Source organism: Dromiciops gliroides, chromosome 4 (genome assembly GCF_019393635.1).
Source record: "Dromiciops gliroides isolate mDroGli1 chromosome 4, mDroGli1.pri, whole genome shotgun sequence".
Lineage (NCBI taxonomy): Eukaryota > Metazoa > Chordata > Mammalia > Microbiotheria > Microbiotheriidae > Dromiciops > Dromiciops gliroides.
Window position 1 is genome coordinate 214,965,289 of NC_057864.1, and position 21,432 is coordinate 214,986,720.

Genomic DNA, 21,432 nt, shown 5'->3' on the forward strand with positions numbered 1-21,432 from the left:
TGGAAATGGTGCCGATTTGTTTGGGCCTTCCCGAATCCGACCGTGTCTGGTTCCATGATGACAAGCTGAAGATTGGTGCTAGACCACTGCGATCCCATTTCCCCTACCCTGGCCCGTTCTGGATTCCATGTGGGTGGCCAGAGGGGCCAAGGACACCCAGAAAGTTGTGGGCACTGTGGCCACTGCAGTTTACCAAAGTGTCTGGCGAGAGTTGGTTTTTGTAAAGCAAAAGGGAAAAAAAAAGGGAGGGGAGGGCACATTTCTGACACACTGAATTGCCTGTGGAGAGCAGTTTAGCCTTGCATCTTCAGATGGGGATGGGGAAAAGGTCACTGAAATGGTGTGAGTGCATTAGAGAGATTAGCTCTAGGCTAGACTGGCCTTGGGGAGGCTGCAGGGAGTATGGGACGAGGGGCTGGCTCTGTTGTGTTGGGGAAATGGGCAGAGGGGAATAGGCCCTTTAAGATCTTTGGTTCTCCTAATATTGATGGAATAGAGACTGAAGCATACTATTTTTCACTTTCATTTTTTTCTTTTATTCAAGTTTTCTTGTACAAAATGACTAATATGGTCATGCTTTACATAATTGTACATGTATAACCCAAATCTGATTGCTTACCCCCTTAGGGAAGGGGGAGGGAAAGGAGGGAAAGAGGGATAAAAATTGGAACTCAAAATTATAAATAAAAAATGTTTATTACTAAAAAAAAAAGATCTTTGGGTCTCTGAATGTTGGCCATAGACTCCATCTGGGTCTTCACTTCTCTGATGACAAAATTTTCAGATGATTCTTACCCTGGGAGTAAGAGTGAGGATTTGTCACCTTGACCCCGCATCTCCTTGCTACTAGTTAATACTTAATTTGTGCTATGGGTGGGTCTTGCTTAACATACTAGATGTGTCCCTGAGATGTTCTTTTTCTGTAAACTGAACCATATTTTAAAGTGTCCTGGAAGAGTTTGTTTTTTAAAGGGATCTCTCTGCAAGGCGACTCACTCAGGATTTTAACCACATTAGAAATCTGGATTTTCTTATGTTGGGTTTGTTTAAAGTGAAATGTATGGAGTCATAGATAGAGCTAGCTGGGAGGGACCTCAGAAGCCATCAAGTATTAGCCCCTTATTTTCCAGATGATGCCACTGAGGCACAGAAAGGTTAAGTGACATACCTACAAGTATTATTTTTTACTCTGGGTAATTAAAGAATTCGGAGCCAGAAGGGAACTTGGAGATGATCTAAATCATTTTAGGATTATTATAAATAATAAAAATAATAGATTAGGAAACTCAGGCTTAGAAAAGTTAAGTGAGTATCGAAGGCCACAAAGATAGCAAGTAGCAGAGTAAGCATTCAAACTTGGGGCCTCTGTCACTCGCCCCAGCTCTTTCTCCCCCTCTTCCCTCTCTCTCTTTCTGAGAATGGGCCCCCTCTATTTCACTCACTCACAGGCCCAACCTCCCCATCTAAGAGCTCAGAAGCTTGGACCTGTTGTTCACTTTCCAACCTGGGTTGGTTCTGGCCTCCTGAGGTGGGCTGGACGCCCAATCCCATTCCTGGACTGCGTTACCATACTAGTACTGGACTTGTTGCAGGCACCTGATTGGCTTCAGACCTACTACAGCTCAGAACTCTTGTGCTCAAGGATCCTTTAACAGCAACTACAGGCCTGCACCACCCTGTCCCACCTGTGAATTTCTTATTACACCACATGTATTGATACCATTTCTCATTTTTTCATAGATCTAGAGATGGAAAAGACCTTAGAAGTCTTCTAGTCCAACCCCTTGTTTTATAGATGAGGAAAATGAGGCCTATAGGTAAAGTGTTTTACCCTAGGTCACAAAAGTAGCAAGTGGCATAGAGAGGATTTGAACTTGGGTCCTCTGACTCCCCATCTAGGACTTTTTCCAGTAGGCTGTTGGTAACTTGGAGGAAAGTACCATGTTTTGAATCTTTCTTTTTTAAGCCTCATTGCCTCATACAGTGCTTTGTACATTAATGAAATATTCAAATATTTGCTGAATGAATAAATGAATGGCAAGTTTCTCAATAAATATTTCTTTATTGCCTGATAACTTGCTTTCTTAAACAGCTTCAGTTCTTATATCTATATGATCTGTTTCTACAACTAATAATAATAGCTAACATTTATATAGCACCTACTATGTGCCAGGCACTATGCAAAATGCTTTACAATTATTATCTTATTTGATCTTCTCAACAACCCTGTGCGGGTTTTACAAGATTTTATAGTTGAGGAACTGAGGCAAAGGTTAGTTAAGTGACTTGCCCAGGGCCACAAAGCTAGTAAGTTCTGGAGTAAGTTTTTGAACTCAGGTCTTCCTGATTCCAGACCCATTGCTCTATCCACCAAGCCACCTAGCTGCTCAAATTAGATTTTAAGCTTCTCAAGGGCAGAGACTATATCTATTTCTCTTATATCCCTTTACCTCCCAAAAGAGGTTCTTTTTCTGGAGAGATGCTACTCTTGATTCACCAAAGCTTTAGCCTAGGGGCAGGGCGAGGGTTGTTGATAATATAATTACTGAGAGAAGGGGAAAAGCAAGGAAGGAGATGGGAATGCTGCTGCTGGCCTCCTACTTTCCCTATGTGTGCATGTGCATGTGCATGTGCATGTATGTTGGGGTGATAACATAGCCAGCTGGAAGCTTAATCGGGGAGTGGCCAAGATCCATAAGCTGTTGATGACTGGATAACCTACAGGATACAGGATTCTGTACAGGGAAGATGCTCGGTACATGGTACTCACTGACTAGGTTGGAAAGACTTAAGGACTGCAGCTCCCAAAGGCACTCATGCCAGAGTCTCTGGAATTCTAGGTTAGTGAGTAGTTGGCAACATACCCATGACTGGTAAGAGGTCCATTAACAACAATTTAAAAACCTTTGGCCAACAATAATCACCTAAAACCTTACAGACAGAAAGATGGTAGAAAAGGGAAAAGGGAACACATTTCTTCCATGGCTGCAAGGCTGAAATAAAATGGGATCACCCCCGAGTAAACCAGGGATACCAAAGGGGGGAAATGGTGGGAGTAGAGCATGGAAAACAGACTGAGTGGGGATATTGGGTGAGGACTTACCTGGGAGTTGAGGCTGCTGTAGACGCCTTTATCTAATTTGCTTCTCTTTTTCTTGGGCTCCCCTTCACTCCGTAACTCAGCACACAGGATGCTTAGGCTGGCCTTCACAGATCTGAGACATGGAGAAGGAGCAAAGAATGATTAAGTCCCACAGGAAGCATCTTGGCTTGGTAGAAAGAGCACTGGAAAGTGGGTCAGAAACTCGATTGGGGGCTCTAGCCTTGACTGACAAGCTACCCAGAAGCAAGGATAAGTCATGTGCCTCTTCTGGGACTCAGTTTTCTTATCTGTAAAATGGGGAAGTTAGATTAGATGCTATCTAAGATGGCTTTGAGATCTAAAAGTTGATGCTTATATCTAACTTCATCATAACCAAGGTCAACACCAGAAGCCATTATGGATGAAACGGCAAAGAACATGCTCACTCAAACATCCCCCAAAGATCAACAGAATGTAAGGGTGGTAAAACAATTGGAGAGAGAGAAAGCATATGGAAGAAACAGGGGAATGGAAAGAGGGAAAAACTCCACAGTGAATAGAGATGGAACAGAGATAGAGGGGAAAAGGAGATAACAGGGGAAAGAAAATGAAATGGAAAGATTGAGATATAGGCTGTGAGAAGAGGAGAGAAGAAAGAGCAAAGAAATGAGCAAGGGTGGGAGGGATGGCTAAGAAGACTGGATGCTAATATAACAAAGAAAAGGAAAAGGGATCTCAGAGAGAGGAAAAAGAAAACCCAGGAGAGACGCAAAAAAGGAGACTAGAGAAAAAGACAGTAATGTCTCACTGTCACAAAAATTAATCAGGGGAAAAAATGTGCCAGATTTAGTACTGAAACAGGAATAATAACGGATGTATTATAAATACATATACACACATAGATGTATATATACATATGCTTATATACAGATAAACATGCGTACATATATACATGCATGCTCACACATATGCATACACACAGTTTACAAAATAAGGTAGGCTGTATATCTAAGCCTTCCCTACCTCCTTGAGAGCAGCTGCTCTTTTATCTTTGGCTATCCCAGACCACTGAACACAGAGCTTTGCACATAACAGAAGCTTACTAAATGTTGACTGAATATTTAAGGTTTCTGCTAAGACAACGTTATGGTCCTTTTAGGCCAGTCTTTGAAAGGGGCCCTTCTGAAAACTAGTTGAGTAGTTCCCCATATCATCTGCTCTTAAAAGTATTGCTGGAAATTGACATTGTTTCCTTTAGATGGAGGTGATGTAGCTCCCAAGTAGATCACCTAGATTCTCTTCAGATCATCATGCCAGGATACAATAAACTTTGTATCTGGAGATAGGCACTGGGAGGGTATATCCAAGTAGCTAAGGATGTTCTCTTTTAAGGGGATTGTCTGACTTATCACAGGAGGCTGAGGTTAGGTGCCAGTGGGTATATGTGAAAAGATAGAATGGACCCTTGGCCTCTAAAGATAGCCTTAGTTAAAATGGATGGACTCAAAATGCAGATGGAAGCATTTTTTACTTTCTTTCTCTTGCTCTTTTTTTGGAGGGGGGGATGGGGAGGAACATGGCTAATGCAGAAATTTATTTTACATGACTATATGTATTTGCAATAGATGTTGTATTTCTTGCCTTCTCTTTGGGTAGGGAAGGGAAGAGAGGGAGAGAATTTAGAATTAAAAAAAAAGAATAAAAAAGAGATAGCCTCATTTAAAAAATGAACAAAGTAAGTAAATGATGACTAAGGTTCCTTCTGGCTCACAGGTTCATAACCTTGGGCTTGTGACCTTTGGAAAAAATAACCATATTTCAATATAATTGATTTCCTTTGCAATACTATGAAATTTATTTTATGCATTTGAAAACATTATTCTGGGAAGAGGTCCATAGGTTTCACCAGACTGCCAAGGGGTCCGTGACACAATAAAGGTTAAGATCACTTCTTCTAGCCCTAAATTGAATGTCTTTCCCTGTAGACCCACACACAGCCAGGAAGCAGAGCTGTTGGGTAGGACTCTTGTCTAAAGACTAAAGAGCTTGATGGAATGGGAAAATAGATCCTCTTCTTTTCTCCTTTGATGACCTCATTAGATTCCATGGGGTTCAATTACTATCCCTAGGCACATGTTTTCCCTGATGCAGCCCCAGTCCCTCTCCTGAGCTCCCACCCTGTATCACCAACTTCTTTTTTGGACCTTTCAAACTGGATGTCCTTCCTGCAGGCAACTCAAACTCAATATGGCCAAAAGCAGAAGTCATTATCTTTTCTTCAAAACTCAGCACTACCATCCTTTGTCACTGACTTGGTGTCACACTCGATTCCTCACTCTTCCTCACACACATATCCAATCTGTCCCCAAGTCTTCTTGTTTGTTCCTTCATAGACTCTCCCTAGATGATCCCTTCTCTCCACTCACAGCCTTGATCCCCTCTCTTTTAAAGTAGTGGGAACAGCCTCTTGTAGCATACTTGTCTCACCTCTCTCCCCATTCCATACTTCTTCTACATAGCTGCCAAAGTGATACGCCCTTCACAACCTGGTCCAAATGAGCTTTCTGGCCTTATTACACATGGCTCACTCTTCACACACTCCCTTTGCAGTCCACCCAACCCTCACCTCTGCTTCTTCCATCCCAGTTTCTTTCAATACTTAGCTCAACACCCAGCTACCAACAACTTCCTGCTTTAAAACCACCATATATCTATTTTGTTAGTAGGCCTCCACCAGTCACGGACGACCATGGATCAGTGCCTTGAAGAGCCACAGGCCACAGTGTGGCTGTGCAGTCTGATACGGGAGCCGCAGCTCCTGACTTATAACCGGTAACTACCGCATCCCGTGTTGTATCTACCCCATGAGGAGTAGCTGGAGTGTCCTCTCCAGGGCGCTGGCCTGGGCGGATCAATATGGAAAACAAGCTGTTGCCCATGCAGCAGATTTTCCCTCTCCACGACATTGGTAGATCCAAAGGAGAGGCAGAGCCAATACAGTTCGGCACCAGTGCCGCCGCAGGAGTTGACAGAGGGATGTGATGTCCAACATCCAACTGCCTAAGGGACTCTGACTCCTACATACATACATATGCTCATATACAGGTTTTCTCTGATACAGCTAAGTTCCTTGAGGGTTTGTATTGTTTGATTTTTGTTTTTGTATCCCCAACACCTGGTTCAGTGCCTGATGCATAATAGATATACAATAAATGCTTATTGATATATGGATTAATTCAGCAGAACACTTCTTGGGGCCAATTTCTTCTAAGAGACACCAACTTTGATGACCTGGGAGAGCCTTCAAGCCAGGAAACAGAAAGATGGTCTCTCCTGGGAGCTGCAATCCAAGATCACAGGATTTTGGAAGGGACCTCAGATGCCATCCGACCCAACTCAGACCCGACCAGGAATTGTCTCTATAACACCCCCAGAAAGTGGCCATCCATACTTTGCCTAAAGATCCCTAATGAAGGGGAATCTACTGCCTTACAAGGCAACTAATTCTATTTTGGGAGAGCTCTAATTGATGGGTTGGGTTTTTTTTTTATACTGAGCATAAATCTGCCTCGCTGTAGTGTCCACCCATTGCTCCTAGCTCTGCCCTCTAGGGCTAAGAACAAGGCTAATCCCAATTGTACATGACAGGCCTTCAAATATTTGCTTCTGGCTCCTCCTCTGGACTCTCTCCAAGGATCAGGAGTAGGTCACTCACACTCCTCTGCCACATTCTCAGAGAGCCTGGGCTTTGGCTATTGCTACAGCTTCAGCTTGGGGGAGGGGAGAAAGGGGAGGGCCTGTGTGCAAGGATCATGCCTAGGGAATTCTGCGTCCCCTAACGTTTATCTCCCAAATCCAGGCCTTAGTCTACCACCAATGAGTCACTGGAGAAAGTTTTCCACCGAGTATCGAGCGGCCTGGAAGATGGAGGGTACTAATGTGGCATCCTCCACATTTCAGACCAAGCTCCCATTCACCCCCTACCCACGCAGGAACATCATGCTGCTACTTTCTCTCCTCATCCCCTAGCACCGCGGCCCCCTGCTCAGTTCTGGGGCTGGATGGGAAGGGACACAAAAGAATGGTAGGCAGTATTATAAAAAAAAGCACACAAACAGAACAACAAACTTTGAAAGACTTGAGAACTCTGATCAATGCAATGACAATTCACGATGCCAGAGGTATCTAAAGATGAAGCACACTAGACATTTCTAGTCAGAGAAGTGATTGACTTCAAATACAGAATGAGACATAGAATTTTGGATATGGCCAAAGTGGGAATTTGTTTTGCTGGGCTGTGTATATGTTATGAAGGCTTTTTTTTAAAAGTTTCAATATGGGGAGAAGTGGGAAGGAAAGTTAATAAATCGGTGTAAATAAACAAAAGGGGAAATGTTCCGTTTGTTATGGTATAACCACAGGTATGTTAGAGATGGGTGAGCGCTGGGGCTCACCTACATAGAGCTATCAACAGGAAAGGCCTCACTTAAATTTTTCAAAGCCAAGAAGTACCTGAAACTGTGGCTATTCTATACATACTGGGCCCAGCCAATATGTCCTTCCCCCCTCTCCAGGTTCCAGGTATCAGGGACACCACTTGGCCCACCTGTTCTCTAAAGCAGACACCATTCAAAGAAAGTCCCTTGCTAAGGCTGGCTTCCCAGGTCCTGGGACTCTGTGTCTAACAGAGTGACTTACTTCCCTTGAAGGGCTATGAGATCAGAGTCATTTGCTAGGCCTGGGTCTTGGGCCACACATATTGTCACAGGCAGACAGCTTCCTTGCTACACACCACTGCTTGGGCTATCATTTCCAGGTTAGAATTGGCCAAGGGTACCCAGACTTCCCCCAAGCTTTGTCGCTTTCAAAGGGATCCAGGTGCCCATTCATCCTTCCCTTGCTCTAGTTGGAAAGGTCCTTGCTTACGCTGGAGACCAGCAAAGGAAATGGCTAAATTCCACCATCTGACCCTTCTTGCACACTAACCCCAACTCCCAACCTCAGAGAACAAACCTAACTGGGATTTACCAGGCAGGATGGGGCCCGAGTTTCCCTCTCAAATCTGGCTCCTTCCTTGATCCTTGGCCTCTGGAGAGGGGAAGAAACAATAGGGCTAAAGATTAAGGGGAAAGGCTGTTGCTAGGAGGAGGCTCCATCATTAGTGGGCTCCAAGCACCAAGTCAAAAGACAGAAGAGGATAGGGGGGTGGAGAGCAGGGAAGAAGGGGAGGAAGAGGAGGAGGAGGAAGAGGGGGAGGGGGAGGAAAAAAAAAGGGGGAGGAGGGAGGCCCTCAGTAAACTGGAGACCTCTCTATTGGAGTGTATAGCTTTTCTCCTGTCCAGTTCCTTCTCTCTCTCTCTCTCTCCCCCTATTTCTGTCTTGTCTGTTTCTCTCTCTCTCTATCTCTTCTTTTCTCTCTCACACCCACATACACACCAAACACATACAAACCACACCCATAAACACATACCATTCACATAAATACCACATGTACATACCATACACAGAATACACACAACACATACCATACAACAGAACACACATGCACATATATGTACCATAAGCACAAGTATATGCAACACACATACACATACATACACACACACACACCCCTTAAGTTCGTGGATGCCAGCTCTGTGCAAACAACCATAGGTCGTAGATATGGGCTAGGGAGTACAATTCACTCATTTTTATCAGAGGAAACAGAGGGTCACAAAACTAGTAAGTGACAAGATTTCAGATGAGGAACTGCCTGGGGTCTCTCTAGTGACTGGGGAGGCAGAACAGAGAATATGCTTCCTGAAACCCATGGGGGAGGGTGAAACAAGGACCCCCTCCTCCCCTTCCCCTCCTTCTCAGTCACTAGGGAGCTGCTGCTGATTCACACTCTAAGCCCAGGGTGGCACAGTGTCCCCCATAAATCATATCGGTTTCTCATCTGTCATAGGAACCATGAGCCTGTTTATAGGGAGGGCAAGATTTTCTACCAGCAATGAATGACAGAACACGCTGAAGTTCCTGCTGGCAGGTAGTCACTGCTTCTGACACCCTCTGGGTCTAACCATAGACCCGAAAGAGCCAGTCTGGTGCTGTAGTGTCTGGGACTAGTCCTCAATAGACACTATGCCGGCCCCTAGTTTGCCCTTCCGGGACCACCTCAGAGTCCCTTCCATGCCTGACCTTCCCCTCTGATTGAGGAGGGGTGAGGAGCCATCCCTGCATTCTGGACACCCATCCATTTATTTACTCACTTCTCATAATTCTGGGTTGGTTTCCCTGTCTCAAGGCTCTCCTCAATGCAGTCCAATTAACATTTAGCCGTCAGAATAATTGTCCTAAAGTTCTAGTGTGACCACTATTCACTAAACAGCAGTGGCTCCCTAGTACCCCAGGATCAAATAGAAAATCCTCCATTTGGCTTTTAAAACTCTTCATAACCTGCCCCCTTTCTTACTCTCCAGTTCTCTTACACTTTGCTCTTCTCCTCTTTCTGTCCACTTAATCCTGATCTAGCTTGTCTGCATGTCGCCTCTCCATTAGACTGCAAGGTCCTTGAGGGAAGGAACTGTCCTTTGCCTTTCTTTGCACCCCCTGCACTTGGCAGAGTGCCTGGCACATATTAGGTGCCTAATGAACGCTTGCTGATTTACTGAGGGAGGGAAAATGGTGCTTGTTCCTGCTTGTCAGGGGAAAGGAGCCAACCCAGCTAGTTAATGCCCTGCCACTGGTCCAAGGGTTCTAATTTCCATCCCAGTCCATCTTGAACCTCCTTTCCAGCTCGGGCTGGGAGACTGGCTCAGTGTGGCAGCTCCTGCCTGGGCCTTCCTGGGTGGGAAGTACACAGTGGGACCATGCTTCAAGTTAGACTTTCTCCTTTGGGTTCTAGCAGCTCCCCTAAAGCAAGCATGAGGGATGGCTGGGAGGAGAAGCGAAGGTCCCCTGGACTGGTACACTATGCTCTTGGGGATGGGGGAGGGGGCTTTGGGAGAAGCTGCTTGGGACAGCTCAGAGAACATCCCCCCCAGCCATATGGTAGGGCCCTGAGACAACCTGAAGCCAACACTAACTTCTCCCCCCCCCTCCTCTAACCTTCACTACATTTGCTAATGTTTTGTGACATAAAACCCAGAGATTAATTTTTTTTCTCTGTCTTAATTGAAGGAACCATTTAGTGCAGATTTAACTATTATTACCAAATCATCAGGATTGATGCAGTGCACACACACTCACTCCAATCATGTTTGGAAGAGCTTGGAGGATTTATGCAAATGGGCCTGCCGGGAGAGGCAATTTGTAGCAGAGAAGGACAATTATAGAGGGCCCGGGAGTGCGAGAATGACTGCGCCGGGCGGGTAATGGATAATAACAAAGCGCCGGCAGCAATGAACACCATTGCAGCGTGACCAACGACTTTATACAGAACAGATAAAGAGGCTTTTATGCAACGCGGCCTCACACTTCAGAGGGGGGAGGCCACAGGGCGGGGGGGGGGGGAGGGGGGGGAATATGTTGGCTCCAAAACTAGGTGATCAACATCTCGGCCCCCCTGGTGTCTGTGCGGAGGCACCGACCAATAGGGGGAGCTGGATCCAGGGAGTTTTAGTGACTGAGCATTGGAGCCAGGAGACGAAAGTTCTATCATTCCAGCTCCCCAAAGCCATGGGGGGAGGATGCTGCCCTGCCTGGCCCAGTCACGGGGGTGGGGGAGATGGGGGGGTGGGGAAGCTGTCTTCTGGGGGCAGGACTAGGAGGGGAAGGTCAGTTGCTATCCAAGAGGAGGGACATAAAGGTACCCACCTCTCATGGGGACCCAGCAGGGAACCCCTCAAGTAGCAGTTCTAATTTCAGATGAACCAACAGGAAGATGCCACACAGAGACCACTTAGAAATACAGAGAGCTGAAGAGACCTCATGTGAGTCAGAGCAACAACTCTGAGCAGTGGGAAAAGAGCAAGGCACACACTGATGGAGGCAGAGGTAGCAGGGGGGATGATCCAAGGTAGAGTGGTCGATCAGCCCTGCCATGGGCCATCCAAATAACCAGGCTGGCACCAAGGGCACCCTGAGCCCTCTGGGCAGACAGACTGGAGGGACTGCCAGCCTTGGCACCCACTCCCTCCCTCTGGGTTTTAGACCCCCAAGGGAAGACTCACTTGACTTTCTTGCTGTCACACTTGGGAAGGTGACTGCCCTGCCGGAGGGTCGGCAGGATGCCGGAGTGCTTCCGTTTCCTCGGTCGCCCCGGCCCTCTCCGAGCTGGGCTCCTGGAGCGCTCGTCTCTCCTGGATGGGAGGGCAAGAGTGGAGTGAGAGGCCAGAGGAGCATCCATCAGGGATGTTGAGGATGGCCTTCCCTCCTGTACTGGGCAGGCGATCAGATCAGATGGCCTTGAAGGTCCCTTCTAACCCTAACCTTCATTATGACTCTATAACTTTATTTAAGTGACCTTCCTACTCGGGGCATAAAATCTTTTATTCTCTAGATACCCATGATAGGAAATGAAGATGAGAAGGAGCAGATTATTTGCAGCTGAGTGACCCACCCAGAGGTCTGAATTAAAGGCAGTAGTGGGAAACTGGGATTTTAAGATTCATCTTTCATACTGCTTCTGGAGTAACTTTCCTCATGCATAGATCTGTTCACATTACTCTTCTACTCAAGAATCTTCAGTGACTCCCCATCTCTACTGAATTAAGTTCAAACTCCTTTTTGACTGGCATTCAAGGCCACCCAAAATGCAGCGTCCCTTCCCCCCACTTTTCCAGTCTTGTCTCCTATTATTCCATCCCTCCACACATTACATGTTCTAGCCAAATTGAACTACACTCTTCCCCCCTTGCCCCAAAACATGCCCTGAACTTTCCCCTATTCTCTAGATCTATAATGTCCTCCTTTCCCATCTTTTTTTTTTGGTGTGTGTGTGTGGGGAGGCAATGGGGGTTAAGTGATTTGCCCAGGGTCACACAGCTAGTAAGTGTCAAGTGGCTGAGTCCAGGTTTGAACTCAGGTCCTCCTGAATCCAGGGCCAGTGCTCTATCCACTGTGCCATATAGTTGCTCCTTTTCCATCCTTTTTTGGCGAATTCCTACCCATCCTTTAAAGCATAACCAACTCAAAAGTTGATTTTGTCCACAAATTTTCCCCTGATCCCACCTTGTTGGTAATGACTATCCTCTTTGGATTACACATGGCACTTCATTAATCAACTCCCTGGTACACTTCTGTAATACTGTATATTATAGCTAAATTGGAGTCTCTCCCCAAAACTAGACTGTAAATTCCACGAGGACAGGGCTCATATCTTATCTAAACTTTGTATATTCCTTAGCACCTAGCACAGTATTCTGAACATAGTAGCTACTTAATCCATGTTTGTTGATTTATTATTTTTAATTTCCCCCCACATTTCTTGTGTATTTTTTGTTTGTTTGTTTTTGGGGGGCAATGAGGGTTAAGTGACTTGCTCACGGTCACACAGCTAGTAAGTGTCAAGTATCTGAGGCCAGATTTGAACTCAGGTCCTCCTGATTCCAGGGCTGGTGCTCTATCCACTGTGCCACCTAGCTGCCCCCTGCCTACATTCCTAACCCACTTAAGTCTATATTATCTCTTTTCATATGTTTTATTAGCACTAGATTTGGTTATGCTCTTAGGGGTCTGACACCAAAGAAAGAGAGGGTTGGGTCACAAAGATGAGATGATCCAGCAGCTGGTGGGGCACAGGGAAGGGGCAGAACTGCCTCAGGGTTACTGGCCAGATTGTCCTCTTTCCCCTTTTCAATGCTGGTCCCAGTTCCTGCTATCCCACTGTCTCCTCATGTTCTAGCTTTATGCCTTGAAGGGCCTGCCTCAGCCTCCAGGCTTCCTACAGACTTACTCATGGTCATGCCGCCGTTGTAGCTTGGCTAGTTCTCGCTGCTTCTCCTTGTACCGCCGCTGCAGGTCTACCAGCCGCATCCTCATCTCCACCTCCTTTGTGCCTAGCTGGTCAATGGCAGCTTTGAGAGGGCACACCTGGTGAGCAGGGACATGGGAGCCTCTTAGTAGGAGTCAGGGGAACACATGTCATGTGTAACTGAGGGATGAGGAGGGAATAGCCAGTCAGTTCTGGCTATAGGTAAGGTCTAGGGATCCATGGGTCTCTCAGGCACTGGTATGGACATCCCCAAAGGAAGAAAACAACCTCTTTCCTGTTTAGGAAGGGGAGGGGAGAGAACTGAAGGAAGCTCTTCTTGGGATCATAGTGGACCTTCATCAGTCCAACACTGGGGTCAAAACTTCTCTAGAATTAAGTCATGTACTACCCCCCCCACCTCCCCACACCCTTTCCCCCCAACTGTTTCTCTTTTACCATTCTCCTGCCATGGGTTGCCCCAGGGAGATTTGGGAGAATCTTGTACTCACAGGTTTGGTTTTTGGAGTCCATGTGTATTTGCGCCGGAGGATTTGCATTCGAGGCGTGAGGGTGGAGCAGCAGGGGCCAGGAATAGGAAGCCCAGCTGCAGGAGGTCCCGTCTCCAGGCTGGCAGCCTCCACTAGAGACCAGGCAGCGGCCAGGGTAGCCAGATGTTGCAGGTTGAAGTCCATCAAATCTTTCTCTTCAACTGGATGGGAAGAGGGTTAATGTATATGGGGGAGGGGGTGAGCCTTGGTTTCCTCATCTCCAAAATGGGCACAGTAATGCCTGTATTGCTTATCTCACAGGGGTGTTTCAAGAATCAAATGACATAATTGATTTAGAGTGATTTGCAAAGATTAAAACAATATATAAATCCCAGTTTTTGTTTTATTCCCTCCTTCATTTGAGAGGTTCCTTATCTCAAATACCAGATTAGAGGTACTAGGTGTGTGAACCATTGAAGTTTACTCCATGCATTATGACTATGTTGCACATTCCAGGCCTTGCTCTGTCCCTTTGACTCTGGGAAAGTCATTTAACCTGTTGGCCTCAGTTTTTCCAACTGTAAATCAAGGATAGCATGGACCTACTTTGCAAGGTTGTTGTGAGGGTTGTATGAAATATTTGTGTATTTGTGGAGTTGAACACAGTACTGGGCACTGAATCAACTGTAGAAATAAATGCTTATTACTTCCTTCTCTCCCTCCTTCTCCTTGGTTCATCTCCGCCCACAGAAATGGCTATTTAAGCAGGCAATTTTGAGTTGCCTTGAATTTCAAAGCTTGGTCGATCAGTGCCATGGTGATTTCTTTCTTGCCTCCAAGGGTTTGAGATGCTCACCTGTCAAAAGCTAATCTTATTGGGGCAGCTAGGTGGTGTAGTGGATAGAGCACTGGCCCTGGATTCAGGAGGACCTGAGTTCAAATCCAGACTCAAACACTTGATACTTATTAGCTGTGTGACCGTGGACAAGTCACTTAATCCCAATTGCCTCACCGAAAAAAAAAAAAAAAGCTAATCTTATTGCCAGAGAGGGAGGGAAGGCAAAGAGATGAAGCCAAAGAGAACACTGAGGCAAAAAAAATGGGGAGCCTGAACTTGGGACCACCATAAATTTCATGCATATACAAGAGCCTATTAGCTGGATTTGATTTCTTGCTGATATTAATACTATTTGAAATTTATAGAATTAATAACAGTAGCTAATTTTTATACAACACTTTAAGATTTACAAAGCACTTTACAAATATTATTTCATTTTCTCCTCACAATAATCTTGGGAGGCAGATACTATTATCTCCATTTTACAGATGAGGAAACTGAGGCAGACAGGTTAAGTGACTTGCCTGAAGCAGCAAAGCTAGTATCTCAGGCTGGATTTGAACTTAGGTCTTCCAGGTCCAGTGTTCTAACCACTGCACCCCCAGGTTACCTGCTAAGACAATCTAGAAACAAAGGGGCAATGTGACATAAGATAGAGAGCCAGACTCTGAGACAGGAAGATCTGTGTTCAAATCATACTTCTGATGCATACTGGATATGTGGATGTAGTCACATCACTTAACATCATTATTCTAGGTAACTCTCTAAAACCAGCAATTCTTAACCTAGGGCCTGTGATAAGTATATGTTATTCTAACCGGTTTCCTTTGTAATCCTGGATATTATATTTTATATATTTAAAAACATTATTCTACAAAGGGGTATGTAGGCTTTACCTGACTGCCCAAAAGATTCATGGCACAAAAAGGGTTAAGAACCTTTGCTCTGAAGGCCTACATGTAAGAGAAGGGGTCACCCTGAACTGGTGGAGGGATTCTCCTCATCTAGGAGTCTTGTATAGCAGAGGTGTAGAGAAACTACAGGTGTGGGTAGTCACACATCTAGTCCCTATGGCCTTAGAGTTTCCCAAGTATTTTACATCCATTGTCTCATGTGATCCTCACAACAACACTATGAAGTAGGGAGTACCTATTGTAGTCATGCCCATTTTATAGAAGAGGAAACTTTGGGGCATGGAAGTTAAGTGATTTTGCTAGTAAGTGGCAGAACCTGGACACCAATAAAGGTCTTTGCCTGCCTTATACTATGGTGCCAGTAGGAGGTATGGATCCAATGATTACCATTCTGTCGTACTTGGGGCAGAGGGGAAGGGGCAGAAGGCAGGGCAATCTGGGTAGAAAAAAAAAAGACTAGTTTGGTTCTATTGAGATGTATTAGTATCAGTAATCAAGAAGATCAAGCTTCATAATCTCACTTCATTGTGCCTCAGTTTCCCTGTCTGTAAAATGAAGAGCATTTAGGTGGCCTCTAAGATCTCTTTATGGTTTCTAAGTCTGTGATCAAAGGTTAGACAAGGGGTGACATATCTTTTGGCTGAAACAATTTTTAAAGCCGCTAATATTAGTAGTTTCTTGGGGCAGCAGTGGGTGATGCAGTAAATAGAGTATTGGCCCTGAAGTCAAGAGGACCTGAGTTCAAATCAAGACTCAAACACTTACTAAGCTGTGTGACCAGGGGCAGTTAGGTGGCACAGTGGATAGCGCACTGGTACTGGATTCAGGAGGACCTGAGTTCAAATCTGACCTCAGACACTTGACACTTACTAGCTGTGTGACCCTGGGCAAGTCACTTAACCCCAACTGCCTCACAAAAAAAAAAAGAAAAGAAAAAAAAAAGAATAGTACTAAGCTGTGTGACCCATAGGCAAGTCCCTTAAACCTCAATGACAACAACAATAACAAAGTAATAATCTCAATAACACACAGAAGGATGTGTCCAGAGAGAATGTTCCTTATTAAGCCCCTGCCCCTACAGAGGCCTGTGTTCCAAGCTGGGACAAGTCCTTTGTCCATTTTTAAATACAGTGTAAGTCTCAGTCAAGTAAGGTTTGAGGAGCCTGCTCCACTGTGTGTCTGTGTGTGTGTACATGCGCACATGTGCATGCACATACTCTCATGTGTGCCATTCTTCCTCCTGGGAGCCTTCATGGAACACATATTGCAAGCATTACTTTGATATTTCAAGGATCTATGATTTCATCATGGTGGGTGCTCCCTCCACCAAGTCAGACCACAATACCCTTGCCACTTAATAGCGGCTTTAAAAATTGTTTCAGCCAAAAGATATGTCACCCCTTGTCTAACCTTTGATCACAGACTTAGAAACCATAAAGAGATCTTAGAGGCCACCTAAATGCTCTTCATTTTACAGACAGGGAAACTGAGGCACAATGAAGTGAGATTATGAAGCTTGATCTTCTTGATTCCAAATCCATCTATCTTTCTACCTCATCATGCTGCCTGGGATTCAGCTTATCTTGAAACAAATGCCTGCTACGGAGAGTGGGACATTTTTTTTGGTCATCAAAAATATGTGACTCAGGGGCAGCTAGGTGGCGCAATGGATAGAGCACTGGCCCTGGATTCAGGAGGACCTGAGTTCAAATCCGGTCTCAGACACTTGACACTTACTAGCTGTGTGACCCTGCGCAAGTCACTTAACCCCAATTGCCTCACCAAAAAAAAAAATAAATGTGACTCATAAAATATATGCTATATATACTTGGTTTATATATATATGTGTATACACATATATAATATAGATACACGTATATGAATGAAAGTGTGTTTCTTATATCGTATCTCTTACAGCAGCTTCCTTTGTCTACCCCCAGTCCTGATTTGACCTGTGTTGATTCCCTTTTCCAAAACTTTCTTCTCTACCCCTCTCTAATTTTCCCAGGACTCCAGGTTCTTGGGTAGCAGTGCCAGGACATGAGATGGTTTCTTTGTTGGATTCCTTTCCGATCCACCCGCAGTCAGGAGGTTGAAGAAATAGAGCAGAAACCCCTTCTTGGCAGAGAACTCTGCTCTGCAGGTTTTTGTCCCAGGTGGAGAGGTGGGTGGGGCAAGAGGGTGGAGGGCTCAGAGATCCCTTTTCCCTTCTACTGGGGTCTACTGTGGGTGACTGCTGCAGGCCCAGGGCGTGGGAATCTGGGCTCCTTCCTGTTCCTGTGGCAGTAGGTGCCAAAAGCTTTGCCATCCTGGCTCCTCCGTCCCTGGTCTCCTCCTTGCCTAGCTGTTTGCTGTTCTGGGGGGAGCCACAGCTGGATTCTGCCCACTGTCATGCAGAGGTGGTGGTAAGGGGTGGGGATAAGGCTGGGGTCTTTTGCTAGGGGAGGGTTTCAATTCCCTGCTTTCATTCTTCCTATCCAGTTCACTGCTAACCCATTTAGAGACAAGATGCTATTCTTCTAGAGCCTTAGCCCCTTGTAAAATGAAAGGGGGTGGGGCCTGAAAAGTGTTGAGATCCCAAGTCATTTAAACCTTCTCTGCTCTTGGAGAAAGCCCCCATACTAAGCTCAAAGGTTCACAGTGGGTCTGCTTAAGGCTCAAGAATGAGTTTTTGTTTTATACTTGGGGGATGGGGAGGCCCAGACACCCAGGGGTTAAAAATAAAAACAAGGGTGGGCCTAGACCCAAACCACCCCCATCCCTCTCCACTCATACATCTGTTTGCTTCTAAAATACATTACGGGTAGGGTGGGGGAAGGGGGAAAGTTTGACAGGGATACTAAAGACCTCTTCACTGGAGCTTGTGCCAGGCCATGGTGTTGACAGCCGCCACAGCAGTCCAGCCAGCCCATGGAAGGAGGCAGTTTGGAGTCAGAGAGGGGCACCCTGGGGAGGTTGTGCAGGGATAGAACTGATGGTGTGAGAAAGGCTGGGAAGGGGTGGCTGGGCCTTCCCAGGAATCCAGCCCTCCTCCTCCTGAGCAGTGAGAAGGCCACATGGATGGGATGGACCCTCCCGTCTCATTATTTATTGTGGAAATTACATGGGGATCTCCCCCTCTCTTGAAACCATCTCCCAAACTTGAAAACGGCTCTAATGATCCTAAGACTTTCTCTCCCTAATTTCCAACTTGTATTTAGCACCACCTCCCATCTAGTACCCACTTCTGAGGTTAGATCCTCTCTCTTTCCCTTTGTCCCCACCACACACATCTTATCTAGTGGAATGGTTTGACCTGCCTGAGTTACAGAAGTCACTTAGCTCCTTATGGGGAGGGGCGGGGAAGGCAATGAAAACAGAATAGATTCTTCTCTGTCTAGAGGTGGTTTAGGGTAAAGGAAGAAAGAAAGAAAGGAATGAAGGAAGGAAGAGAAAAGGAGAAAGAGTTAGAAAAAGAGAGAAAGAGAGAAAGAAAAAGGAAGAAAGAGAAAAAGGAAGAGTGAGAAAGGAAGAGAGAGAAAGGAAGAGAAAGAAAGAAAGAGAGAAAGGGAGAAAAAGGGAGAAAGAGAAAGAAAGAGAGAGAAAGAGAAAGGGAGAAAGAAAAAGAGAGAAAGAGAAAGAAAGGAAGAGAGAAAGAAAGGGAGAAAAAGAAAGAAAGGAGAGAAAGAAAGAAAAAGGAAGGAAGGACAGAAGAGAAAGAAAGAAAGAAAGAGAAAGAAAGAAAGAAAGAAAGAAAGAAAGAAAGAAAGAAAGAAAGAAAGAAAGAAAGAAAGAAAGAAAGAAAGAAAGAAAGACAGACAGGCCATGTATGGAGTCAGGAGGATGTCTTAGTTCACCTTCTGCTGTCCCTTCCAGCCTCTCTTTGTCTCTGTCTCTCTGTCTCTGTCTCCCTCCCCCCCCCCTTTCTCTCTCTCTCTCTCTCTCTCTCTCTCTCTCTCTCTCTCTCTCTCTGTATTTCCAGGAAGGGCTGCTGGGAGATAACCAGAAATAAGGAGAGGAAACACCTGCAGAATGCTGAGGCTAGGAGGGGCTCCTTCCTTTAGTGGAGGGAGGGAGGCACAGGAAGAGCTTAGTCCCTGGTGCCAATATCCACTCAGGCCTAATTCAATTTTGATTCCCAACCCCAAAGCCTGGGAGAAGGAAGGGGGACTAAGTTGAAAAAATGATACTTGAGTTCTAGGACGTAGGTTTCCAAGCCTTGGTGTCCTGGGACAGGGTTTTCTGAATAAAAGAGGAAATGTCTCAGGTACAGAGTGGTCAGTTGGCACAGTAATGGGTCAGACTTCCAAAATTGTACAGACCTCTGCATGATGTCTGCATATACATACACATTTCCCAGAACATATAAATGTCTGCATCCTCATCTCCTAGCTTCCTTCAAGGCTCAGTTAAAATACAGTACCTTCCCTCTGAGATCAGCACCAATTTATTCTAACAACCTAGAAGGCTTCACTAGAGATAATGACGATGATGACAATTATCATTTAAATAATGCTTTAAGGTTTGCAAAACACTTTACAAATATCAGTTCATTTTATCTTCACAATAACCCTGTCATTATTATCCCCATTTTACAGTTGAGGAAACTGAGGCAAACAACAGTGTAGTGACTTGCCCAGGGTCACATGACTAGTAAGTGTATGAGGCTGGATTTGAATTCAGGCCTTTCTGACTCCACACACAGTGCTCTATATCCACTGTGAAGTTTGGGAGATTCAGGGGAAAGTGGACTGCAGAAGCTGTCTGAGTAAAGAGGGATGGCTCTGTTCTGAACCCATTTCAGATCTCTGAGCTTGAGGAGTCCTGGAATGAGCTACTGGCTTGTCCTAGATGATAGTTTTAGAGCTAGAAGTCCCTTAAAGTCCTTTAAGTGTCGACTTTCCTCATTTTACAGATGAGGAAACAGAAGTCCAGAGAGTGACCATATGGCTTGCTAAGGGCCACAAAGACTAATGTTCAAGGTTAGATTTGAACCTAGGTCTTCCTGTCTTCCTGATTCCATATACGGCATCCTACCTACTACACCAATATGCTTTTTCTGAAGTTGCCTGAAAGTTTTGAAGACAGTGAAATGGTTTGGGATTGGGAATATATTTTTTGGGGGGGGTGGGAAGAATGTAAGGGGGAGGTGCCTTGGAATGGACTATGAAGGGGGAGGAAGAATCTGGGTCAGACATTCAATTGCCACCAACAAAGGGCAAAAAGAATAGAAGGCAGCAATTAAAATTCTACTCATGCTACGGATTTCAATAAGTTGGATTTGGGAGTGGAGAGGATGCCTAGACTTCTGGGCTGGTTTTGTAAGAGGGAAATCTCTTCTGGGGAGGGAAAGGCTTTAATGTTTCACATGCCAAGAATAGGAGACACAAAGTCTTTCTCTCCATTTCCTCAACCCTCCTTCACCCAGTCCTATATACATTTCAAGAAATCAGTATTTCCTAAATGGATACCTCCCCTAAGCAGGCAAAAGGACCTAGAGTCTGTGAACATCAATTAACTAATAACGTGGCAGACAATCCAAATCAAGAATGGAAGAGTTGCTTGGGCCACCTTCCACACTGAAGAGTTTGTCTCAAGTTTCTCTTATGCTGGAAGGAAATAGAAAATGGAGACAAACCCTGAAGGTTAAATGAAAATGGGGCTGGAGGTCTATATTCTGTAGCTGCATAGCCAGATCAAAATGGATGATCTTGTGAAATGGAGAGAGTTGAAGGAAGGTGGTAAAAGCAAAGCTCTTATTATTCTGACTCTATCCAAAGATCTTTACTCTGGTTGTAAGCTTTTATCTTTTGCCCTTTGGAATATCTTATCAGGCTCTCCTTTACTTTAAAGTCTTAGCTGCCAAGTCTTGTGTCATCCTGACCATGACCCTCTTGGTAATTAAACTCATTCTTTTTGACCACTTGAAGTACTTTTTCTTTGACTTGGAAGCTCTGAATGTTGGCTATGATGTTCCTAAGAATTTTCATTTGGAGGCTTCTTTCAGGAGGTGACTAATGGCTTCTTTCTATTTTTTTTACTTTACCCTTGGATTTTAATAGATCTTGACAGTTTTTATTTATGATTTCTTGAAACATGATATCTAGACTTTTGGGGAGGAGAAGGAAATCATGATTTTCAGATGTTCTGATAATTCTTGATTCAATCTCCTTGACCTGTTTTCCATACCAATTTTTTTTTATTTTATTCTTTTTTTTCAGCCTTCTGATTTTTGT

General features: G+C 45.0%; 1 protein-coding gene across 2 annotated transcripts in view; it reads right to left on the reverse strand.

The window, feature by feature from the left end:
- The window catches only part of BAHCC1 (BAH domain and coiled-coil containing 1), a 154,320-nt gene that overhangs the window by 14,074 nt on the left and 118,814 nt on the right, over positions 1 to 21,432 (reverse strand). For both annotated transcript variants that reach the window (XM_043963687.1, XM_043963686.1), the window contains 4 exons: positions 13,487 to 13,686; positions 12,960 to 13,096; positions 11,236 to 11,364; positions 3,104 to 3,215 (listed from right to left, as the gene is read on the reverse strand). In XM_043963687.1, coding sequence (XP_043819622.1) covers positions 3,104 to 3,215; positions 11,236 to 11,364; positions 12,960 to 13,096; positions 13,487 to 13,686 — 578 coding nt within the window. The remainder of the gene's footprint in view (positions 1 to 3,103; positions 3,216 to 11,235; positions 11,365 to 12,959; positions 13,097 to 13,486; positions 13,687 to 21,432) is intronic.